General features: G+C 43.2%; 1 protein-coding gene across 1 annotated transcript in view; it reads left to right on the top strand.

The window, feature by feature from the left end:
- TTC38 (tetratricopeptide repeat domain 38) overlaps positions 1 to 5,895 on the top strand; it is a 21,165-nt gene extending 15,270 nt beyond the window's left edge. Inside the window, exons 12-14 of the mRNA XM_026050339.1 lie at positions 4,188 to 4,347; positions 4,618 to 4,691; positions 5,498 to 5,895. Of these exons, the coding sequence (XP_025906124.1) occupies positions 4,188 to 4,347; positions 4,618 to 4,691; positions 5,498 to 5,591 (328 nt within the window). The 3' untranslated portion in view covers positions 5,592 to 5,895. The remainder of the gene's footprint in view (positions 1 to 4,187; positions 4,348 to 4,617; positions 4,692 to 5,497) is intronic.
- Positions 5,896 to 11,016: the final 5,121 nt, after the last annotated feature.

The raw sequence follows: 11,016 nt of genomic DNA, 5'->3' as shown, positions 1-11,016 counted from the left end.
GTGTCTAATCCTACTCTTCTCCAATTTTATGTCTAACCCTAAATGTCATGTCTGACACCAACACAAACCATGCCCTAATGGTAAACCTTATTCTTTAAACTTAACRCTACTGCTACCTGCTAACCCCAGCCCCMATCCTRTACTTAACTCTAMTCTCACYTTAACACKAACCGCACCCCTAATCCTAAATGGCGTGTCTAACTCTAAAATGTAACTSTAACTCYAAATGTTTAACCCTAATGCTGATTATAACCAACACTAACCATAAAAAAACCCTAAACCTTACCCAAAACCCTAACCCTATACCTAGTCCTGACTCAAACCCTAACTTATACCATTTAAGTTAGGGTCTGGGTTATSTAAAGCTAACCCTAACACAAACGCTAAACCCTGACCATAATTCAAACACAAACCCTAMATGTCTAATCCTATCACAAACAGTAAACCCTAAAACCTAACCCCTAATCAAAAYGCCAACCCTAACCCCTAACCTTACTRTAGCCCTAAGTGGCATGCCTAAGCCCAACACTATCCCTACAGCCAAGCCCTAACCTTAATCTATAACACTAATCCCAACCTGAAATGTCTAGCGCTAACTCTCATTCCTAATGCTAACCCTGAATGCCCAACCTGAACAATAAACACTGACCCTAACCAAAAGCCAGCTCTTCCCTAACACTAAACGTAACCGTAAATGTTGTGTCTAACCCCTTCCGCAACACTTTCTCCAACCCTAATCCCTAACTCTAACTCGGTACCAAACTCTAACCAGCTCTAGCCCTAAATGGCTAATGCTCAATGGTATGTATAACTCTAACCCTGTCCTTAACCATACCACTAACCCTATCCCTACCTCTTAACCCTAACATCTTGARGTAACCCTAATCAAAGCCCTAACCTTTAATGGTGAGTATAACCKTATCCATACCATAAACCTATCCCTAATTTTTAATCCCTTAAACCTATAACTAACCCTAAACCCTGACCCTAACCAAAACTCTAACCCTTTACCCTATCCCTGACCCTTGAAAGCCCTAAGCCGAAATGTCTAAACCTTCAAACTCTAACAATAAACTTAATCCTAACCTACTGTAACCCCAAATAYGTTACGCTAACCATTACCAACCCTAAGCCTAACGTTCACCCTATACCTAACTCTAATCTGAACCTAACCTTAAATGTTACATTTAACCATAAACCCATCGTCTTCCCAAAACCCTAATAACTAACTCTAACCCTGACCCTACATTTCTTGATCATAATCTAACCCTTTTCCTAAAAGGCATGAAGAAAGATGATAAGGCTTTTTTTTTTGTTCTTCCTGGAGGAAAGACTATGATCTATAGGCTAGAGTAAAGCTAGCATGCAGTAAAATATTAATACTATACGTCATGGATATGCATTAATTTTAAAATTCTAATTTCTTTGTTGCATCTCATTAAGGGCAGAGGTAAAATTCTTACTTCCGCAAACCCACAGTCCTCCTTGGATTCTGACGACTGTGTTTTCCCTAGAATTTGCCATACAAAGTGGAAATGGAAGAACAAATCTGTTCTGTGGCACCCTCTGGTGTTTGATAGTTTATGCTTATTTTCAAGACTAGAAATGCTCCTTTGCTTTTAATTTTGAGGTGCATGTAGTCCTTCCTGAATCATTATTTCACAGAATTGCAAGAGAAAGTCAAGACAGTCTTCCATGGCTGTGTATTTTCTGAGAGCTGAAATGTATGAGTAAATGAAGAACTTCRTTGCCATGAAGTATCTGTCACTGATGTTTTAAAATACACATTTATTGGGCAATGTGTAGTTTTCCAGAAGGCTGTATTTGTTGTGGCACAATAAATACAGAGGCAAGAGTCTGTGCGGTGAAAGAGTGCGTGCAGCCAAATCAGTGGAGGGCAGATCTCTAAAAAGAGTTTAATTTTTTTTTTTTCCGATATTGCTGTGACCTTTCTCAGAAAAGTGAGTGAATAGAAAGCATGTACATGCACATGCACTTTTTTTTTGAGTTAACCTTTGCTCTGTGGCATTTGGTGAGGTGCTGTGTAGCCTGCTTAAGGAACATGACCCTCAGGTGGTATTTTGACTTCCTGTTCAAGGCTGTGAGAGCAGGTCTGTTGAGCTGGTCTGTTCAGCCTGAAGAAAAGAAGGCTGAGGACGGATCTGATAAGAGTATATAACTACCTCAAGGGAGAGAGAGGAGGATGGGGCAGGCCTCTTTTCAGTGTTGGCCACTGATAGAACTAGAGGAAATGGCCACAAATGGAAGCACCAAAAGATCCTCAGGAACTTGAGGAAAAAATTCTTAACAGAGCACTGGAACAGGTTGCCCAGAAAGGGTGTGAAGTCTCTTTCTCTGGAGATTTTCAAAACCGACCTGGATGCCACCCTGTGCCGCGTGCTCTAGGTGACCCTGCGTGTGCAAGGGGGTTGGACTAGCTGATCTATAGAGGTCCCTTCCAACCTTAAGGATTCTGTGATTCTATGAGCACTCAAAAGAGAAGGCAGAGACTAAGGCCAGTACTCTGGTCTCTTAATGCTAAATGCTACCTGGAAAAATTGCCGAAAGAAATCAGAAATCTGCTGTAGGCAGCTGATCTGATATACTCCATTGAATGCTGTGCAGTGCATTCTCAGAGGCAGGTCTCTAGCCTGGGAGAGAAAGGCCTCCTCCACTTCCAGTGCTATTCCCTTTTGGCACTGAGGTGATGCGGCCAACTTGGAGGCTGAGGCACTGTCAGCTCCTTCTACAGGCATGAAAAGACATTTTCACCTTGCCTGTGCAGGTACTGCCTTTAGACTAAAGAGCTGAAATATGGTTACTTGGGTATTTTTTTGTTTGTTTATTTTGTTGGTGTTTTTAATATGGGAAAGAGGGAATAGCTTGCGTTTCTATTATCTTAGAATCATAGAATCATAGAATGCCSAAGGTTGGAAGGGACCTCAGAGATCATCTAGTCCAACCCCCCTGCTCACGCAGGGTCACCTAGAGCACATGGCACAGGGCTGCATCTAAGCGGGTTTTAAAGATCTCCAGAGAAGGAGACTTCACAACTTCTCCGGGCAGCCTTTTCCAGTGCTCTGTCACCCTCACTGTCAAGAAGTGTTTTCTTAAGTTCCTGTGGAACTTCTGGTGCCTCAGCTTGTGGCCGTTTCCTCTAGTCCTATTGCTGTCCACCACTGAAAAGAGGCCRCCCCCTCCTCCTCACTGCCTCCCTTGAGGTATTTATAGACACTGATCAGGTCCCSCCTCAGCCTTCTCTTCTCCRGGCTGAACAGGCCCAGCCTTCTCCAGGGTTTTTGCGTTTTTCCTCCTCATAGGTGGGTGAGGATACAAACATGAAAAAGGGGAGGAAAAAGAAAATAAGTTAAGCCCTAGATGAAACTATTTGGCTGTTTGTGGCAGTGTGCTCTGAGCAGTCTGCTTAAGAGTAATCATGGCTGAAAAATGGAGCAGATTTTGAGAGCTGTGATTCGTTYTACAGTTTAGACCTGGAGTACAAGACTGACTATGTGTATGTGTGAGCAGAGGTGTTTTGCGAGATTCCTGACTGGAGTTTTCTTCAAGAAATTGCCAGCCACTTTCAGGACAGATGCAGGCAGAGAATTAGCAAGAAGATGCTCTGGTGAGAAGACTGGGATATCRACTTGTGCAGAATTTCTGGCTAGAGAGAAGAGCCTTGGAAGACAGAGATAGGAACTCACCTGTGTTTTTATTCCCAGGTGTATTCAAGAAAACAGTTTTTGTTTCTCCTCTTCCCTCTTCATGCCCGTTCCTTCAAAGAGGGTGTCACTAGAGGAGAAATTGCTAACAGGAGGACTTGGATAGTGAAGAATCTGCTTAAATGACTGTCTCTCCTTGTCATCCAAGCCCTTCAGTAAGGGTCATTACYGAACTTGTTGTCAGGCTAAAGGGTTTCTACTTGTTGTAGCCCAAGGAGCGTATTGCGAAGGGAGGAGGCCTTGGCCCCGTGTGCAGTATGGAGAGAATGGGTGAGACTTCCTGATTGCTTACCAAAAGGATAAAGTAACATCACCCGAGAAAAWGCGTTATGCCAGCAAAGTGCTTGAAACCTCAGACTTTTTAGGCTAAAAGTGGTCCTCTCCTCAGGCAGGGACTGCCCAGCTCTGAAAGTAAACTAATTTATTTACTTTTAATTGGAGTTTAATCATGTTCTTGTTCTACAGAACCCATTGTGAAGAACATGAGCTTTCCCTGGCTCCAAGTTTGGGGCTGCCACTGTGCCAGGCTCTGGTGGAGTTTGAAAATGGAAATTGTGACAAAGCTGTAGACCTGCTGTACCCAATCCGTTACCAGCTAATCCAAATAGGAGGCAGTAATGCTCAGGTAAAGAATTCGGTGAAATGCTTTTTAATCCTCCTCCAGAAGCCTGTGCTRTTAGTAGCACTTGTTTCTTGGAAAGGGAAAAACTGAATTGTGGTTGTGATTGAATTCTGTTTGCAAACGTTACTAGCAGTGTTAACTATTTAATTTGGTTTGTGGATGAGTTTCCTGTGGCGTCTTAAAAACTTACTGAGCAAGACATTACAATCAGCAGCATTTACTTCTTTTTATTGTTATTACTTATTAACTTTTTTTCCCTTCTTTTTTATCCAGAGAGATGTTTTCAGCCAGTTACTGATCCATGCTGCTTTAAATTGTAAATCACAAGTCAAACAAAACCTTGCTAAGTGAGTATTCTTCCTGTTAAATACTTCTGGAAATGGTACCAGTGTTAAATGCAAGAAGTGGCAAGCATACTTAGGCACTAAATTAAAGCTGAAATTATATGCAGTCTCCCAGTTTAACTATATATGCTTCTTTTTTTAACATGACTAGGATAAAAATTACGTTAACTCCCAGTATCCCAATCTGGATAAATGATCAGCGTTTGTTCCATGGCACTTGAATTTTTTTAATGGTTCTGGCTTCAGTTGTGCTTGTTGATCAGTTTAACTAATGGATTTATCAACTTTTGTGAACTGCTGAAAATGATGATAATATATATGCTGTATTGGGAAATAGGTTACTGAGTTAGGTGAGTGCTTGCACCAGTACAATTCAGAAGAGTTGCTCAGTGACCCATATTGAATTCTGAGAAAATGTATCCCCTTTCTCTGCCTGTGTGCTTTAATGACTGGATTCTTAGGGCAACATGAGGCCTTGCCTGGTCTCTTGCTAAGGCCTCTGCTGTGTGTAAAGTTTAGGTGAAGGAAACAAAGGAAGTCTTTGGTGCTTTTTGGTCCTTGAGTGCCTGCCTTCTGTCTCAGTGCTGAAAAGGAAGCTCTTCTGCCTTTTCTTAATGAAAAGGCTAGATGGTAGTGTTTTTTCCTCCTGGTTCTCCTTCCTGGTGCTGCATTGCTCCTTTCCCTAAGCATGACCCATCCTGTCTCAGGTAAAGAAACTCTGCATCTCTAGTGGATTTCTTCTGGAAAAACTGATGATGTACTCATGACCATCCTCTCTTCTCTCTCCTACCTTGTGTCTCTTTTCTCAGGTGCCTCCTGAGAGAACGTGATCTGATGAGAGCAAATTCACCAATGACAGAGCGGCTGATCAGGAAGGCAGCAGCTGTTCATGCAGTGGCCTAGATCATTCCATTGAGCATGGTGAAGTGGCAGGGAGCTTTCCAATCAACATTTGGGTGGGGGGGACAGGCTACCCTGTAAAGCACACTGGAACATTTTCATAGGTAAAGGGCATCCCAGGAGTTGTAGACAGTGATTTTATTTTAATTTAGTTAATAGACTAAAAGCAGTTGGGTTTTCAGGAGGTTATAATGAAGCTTCTTCCACAAGGGAGCAAGCTCCTTAGCTGAGAATGCACAGCTCTGTGAAGCATCCTGAGATGGTGCTTTTTCTGGTAATTTCTCCTGCAGTCTTTCTTGTCACCTGATGATGAGGCTGTGTGTAGGAAATGGAGTAAAAGTGGCTTGCCAGAAACAGTACTATAACAATGTGCTTGCATTTCACTCGAGTATTGGCCCAGTTTGCTATACTCTTAATTAATGTATTAAATAATGAGTATACTCTTGGGGCCGTTTAAATCGGGTTTTTAAGCATGGCTACTAGGATATAAGGGGCCAAAGCCAATACAAGCATGAAGTGAGTTCCTTGCAAAGCCTCCAGTCTGCTTGGCTGAGCTTTTCTCTTTAGGTAGTGGTATTTCTAAATGCTACCTTGGACTGGTGGTTTTGTGTGTTTCTCAGCTCCTGGAGAGTTGGGCTTTCTCTGATCCCAACAGCATCAAGCCACTCCATGGTAGCAAAGGGTACTMAAAGCCCATGTCAGAGCCTGCACCTGAGGGTACTTCAGTCCTTGCTTGTAGCCTCGTGAATCCTCCAGGAAGAGGTTGTTCCCTCTTTTTCAGGTGCATCACTGCTTTATGTATATTTCCGGATGTGGTCATGCTTTGGTCCAGGGTGTGCTGCAGTTACAGGGGCCTTTTTACTCTCTGATTTTTAATCAGTGCATTTATGATGATGATTTTGCACAAAGAACTTTTTACTCCAGATTGTAACAAATTTCCTCTGGCAACAAATTGCCAGAGATCACCTGTTTCTGCAGTGTGTAGATATCTAAGTGATCCATTACAAAACAAACGAAACAATGACATTTAGAGAACTTTTGAGAGACTGTGATTTAAAACTTAGCCTGCTTTACCTCAATAAATTCAGATATGCTTAATTTAACACCAGTGTGTGACTTCTTTGCTTGTATTGACAAGTGTCTGAAAAGTGGGACTGCCAAGTCCTTAAAAAACTTGGCATTTTTTAGAGGTGATGTTAAACTATACGTTAGTAATCAAAATGGTCTTTTCTTCCAGGAATGTGACTTGAAGTTTTTGCATGAAGCTAGTATTCTACAATTTTCTGTAGATGAGAGCTTGTGGTTTCCTGCCTTTTTCATTTTTATTTTTGCTTTATCTCTGCARTTTGCTAAATGCCAAAATGTGGAAACTGCTCTGAAAACACAGCTGTCACCTCTGGCTGATTCCAGGCTTTGCCTGGGCACCCTCCATTCCTACCCTAAACGCTCAGCCCTACACAGGATTTGTTAACCTAGAGTGACATTGCTGATTTTTATTCAGTTTTATTTAAAAAAGTGTTCCACCCTTATTTTTGTGCTTCAGGCATACAAATAAATCCTTTCAAAAGAGGGAATAAAGGTGTTTCTTTCCCTCTCAAAAGAGGGAATAAAGGTGTGTGTGGGTGTGTGTACATACATATATATATATATACACACACACACACACACATACATACATACACACAGTACTGGAGTGCTTTGTTCAGTTCTGGGCTCCCCAGGACAAGAGGGATGTGGAGCTGCTGGAGAGAGTCCAGCGCAGGGCTATGAGGATGATCAGGGGCCTGGAACATCTGCCCTGTGAGCAAAGGCTGAGGGAGCTGGGCCTGTTCAGCCTGGAGAAGAGAAGGCTGAGGGGGGACCTGATCAGTGTCTATAAATACCTCAAGGGAGGCAGTGAGGAGGAGGGGGCGGCCTCTTTTCAGTGGTGGACAGCAATAGGACTAGAGGAAATGGCCGCAAGCTGAGGCACCAAAAGTTCCCCAGGAGCTTAAGGAAAAACTTTTTGACAGTGAGGGTGACAGAGCGCTGGCACAGGCTGCCCAAAGAGGTTGTGGAGTCTCCTTCTTTGGAGATCTTTAAAACCTGCTTGGACGCAGCCCTGTGCCACGTGCTCTAGGTGACCCTGCATGAGCAGGGGGGTTGGACTAGACCTCTGAGGTCCCTTCCACCCCTAAGCATTCTGTGATTCTATGATATCAGGCTTTGCACTTCTTTCTCCTCTCCTGGTGTTCCTCCGTGAGAACCGTGAGGCAACTTCCAGCTGCCTGTAGAAGGCCTCATCAACCTCCTCCTCCTGGTCAGGTGACCTCTAGCAGACACCTGCCACAGTGTCTTCCACGTTGGCATGCCCTTTAACCCTTACCCACAAGCTCTCCACCTGCTCATCATCCACTCCCAGGCTAAGCTCCATGCATTCCAGTTGCTCTCTCACATACAGAGCAACTCCACCACCTCGCTTTCCCAGCCTGTCCTCCCTAAGGATCACATAGCCTTCCATGACAGCACATGAGTTGTTTGAGCTACGGTCGATGCAGGTCTTATGACTTGTTCTAAGCCCACATTCTGCATCGTTATGGCACTTGTAAGAGYGGACATTGGAGTCCTGACTTTGTATGTTTGCATGTAGAGAGATGCTTAAAAAGGCAGGTGAAGTCAACAAGAGTTTGGCACTTTCTTTCCAAAGCTCTTTGCAAGTCACAATTCTTGTCGCCATCTAGCCCTGTGATCTCTTCACTTAAACAGTGTCCCCCTTGCTCTTGTGCTTTTTCCTTAGAAGAGCAAAGGAAGGGAAAAAGATGCTTCAAATCCCAACTCAGGTGGTGCACATTGATCCCACGGGACAGGGCAGGTTGGAGCTTCAAGAGAAGAATCCTATTGCCTCTTTCCAAAAAGGAAAACACGGATGGGCTTACTAGTAATAATTCTAGTGCAGCTCTGAGCTTTCAAACTGGCAGCATCCCCTTTGATCACTTCCTATCACCTGTCCCAAGAAATGCTTCCCCCCTTAGCCAAAGCAACAAAAGAGCCTCCCTATGCCACCAAGAAACTGAGGACAAGACTCCCTTTGTGAGCTGCTGTTTGCATACTGTCCCTCCCTCTCTAGAATGAGCCAGAAGGAAAAGCATCAGTAATGCCATTTAACCCCAGGATGGACAGTGAGCCTTGCAGAAAGACTTGCGACAGTGTGTGTCTCTGTTTTTTTTTTTTTTTCCTTTTCTAAAAAGAAAAAATATCTTTAAAAGACATTGTACTGGTGTCCCGCTTACCAGTGGTTTGGCAATTTGTCTTTCCCAGGAAAACAGAGGCAGTACAAGAAATCAGGTCTTGCACTTCTTTCTCCTCTCCTGGTTGATCCTCGTTGCACAGTTCACTCTGTCACTAGGGACTGCTAATGCTGTGTTGCCGTGTGGTGGCAACTTTCCTGACTTGCAGTTGCTTTCATGACGGGCCAGGTCAGAAAGGATGTCACAGTGATAATGGAATCAAATGTATAATCGTAATGGGGTCTACTCAAGTAATGGTCTTTTATGCCTATCAGAGTCAAAAAAATCCCTCAATTAAGCTGCCCTTAAAGTTTTCTTCGGCAAGCACCGTCCTACAGAATGCCTGTTTTATACTATTTACAAAATATTCTCAAACATGAGTCTAACATCAATGACTTGCAAMAGTAAAAACTGTAACAGTCTCATCCACATACAAATGTAAATGCAGTGTWAGGAACTCATATGTTTACTGTGCTAGACCAAACCACAATAGATCATCCTCTCAGCTTTTATGCCTTATGCTTTGAGGAGTAAAGATTTTATCACCATTTTCAGAGCGTTTTAGCTGTTTAGCCTTCCCTTAGAGGTATAGATTAGCCCTAATATGCCCATAGCTTCTTTGCCAGAGGCAAGAGGACTCCGCACGGTCTTATTCTCTAGTCAGTGTCTATGTAAAAGGGGTATCAGCTCCCAGGACTTGGTAAAGTACCACTGAGGTGCATACAGAACCAAAAGTCTGGAGAAAAATGGCACATAGTTAAAAGCAAGTGGCTGAGTGCGAAGAATTCCTTAAAACTTACTGACCAATTTAGGCAAGAACGACCAATGAAGTTCAATATTCATGAATGTTTATATGAAAAATAGAGAGAAAAGAGTCAATTGAGTGCAAAATACAGTATCCTGCCTAGCTCATACGACAAGATAAACTATTCTTTTTGCATTTCTTTGTCTATTCTGGAGCCCTCAGTGTTGGTGATGTCTCCTCTGAGGCTGCCCTAGAATGTGCTCTGAGGTGGATCTGGGTGCCCACTTTTGGGTGTTCTGAGCCTTTTAATCAGAAAAGGTAGTTTATCAGGAAAAATGCTTTCACAGCATTTTGGAAGGAGAGTCCTCAGAGCTGAAAAAAAAAAAGAGTTTTAGGGGCTGGAAAAGGAAGACATTCTTCACAAATGAGATGGCAGATGCAAAAAGCCACTGCATGGAGGTCTCAGACCCATAGCACAAGCCATACAATACAAAGAAAAATGATGACAGGCCAGTTACAGCTGTAATTAGTGCCCAGGAGAAACAGATGCAGCTCTGACAAAAAACAAAGTGTAGTCTCTTGCGAAAGAGCAGGGAGACAGTGCTGAGTGGTTTCTTCTGCCTCTGAACGTTCTCCCTTTCTAATGTCTTATAAGATTCCTTCCGGGAATATCTAAATAGGGCTATTAGAAGCATTTCTACAAGAACAGTAAGCAAAACCCTTTCGGCTCCTACTGCTATTGATCTCAAAATGTTCATGTGTAGTAGGGATTCTGCCCTTCTGTCAGCATTGAAGAACATAAAGTCAACAAGCAGGTTTAGGAGTAATATTGCCACACAGCATGACAACCTTTGGAGTCTGCTGAAAGTGTTGGTGCCCATATGGGCAAAAAYAGAGAACCAGAGGTGACCATCTCTTAGGTTTTCAGCAAGATTTATCAAAAAATAGTCCATTCTGCAGAGATGTGCTTTTGGATTCATGACAAAGAAGGTCATTTTAAGGAAGTGTTCATCCTTGTTGAGAGCAAGTCACCTGCAGCAAAGAAAGAACCAGGTCCCCTTACTGTAGGGATTTTCAGCTTTTTGCTCTGCTTAGGAACCAGCTTGGAGAAGGCCCTTGGTTATTGTGCCACACCCTCAAGGCACAAATCTCTCCTAAGACTTTCTTTGTAGTTAACAAAAAAGTATCTGTGCTTCCCTGATGGAAAGATGGGCAGTGTGGCTGTCGTAAGCACTGGACCTCACTTTTGCCACCCTGGCCAACRAGYTGGAGAAAAACATCTGCAGTGGTTCTGAAGTGACTGCCTGWGTATAAAGTGACCAAAAAACACACTCTATCAAAGGGCTCATTGTCTGGCAGAATGCTAATGTTGTCCTGGTTGACTTTGTCAGCTTTGCCTTTTTCACTGCCCGAAGGG

This window comes from Nothoprocta perdicaria, unplaced genomic scaffold, assembly GCF_003342845.1.
Source record: "Nothoprocta perdicaria isolate Ctin4 unplaced genomic scaffold, notPer1 scaffold_68, whole genome shotgun sequence".
In the NCBI taxonomy this organism is placed as follows: Eukaryota; Metazoa; Chordata; class Aves; order Tinamiformes; family Tinamidae; genus Nothoprocta; species Nothoprocta perdicaria.
Note: the sequence above shows the minus strand (reverse complement) of the source record. Positions and strands in the feature narration are given on the sequence as shown.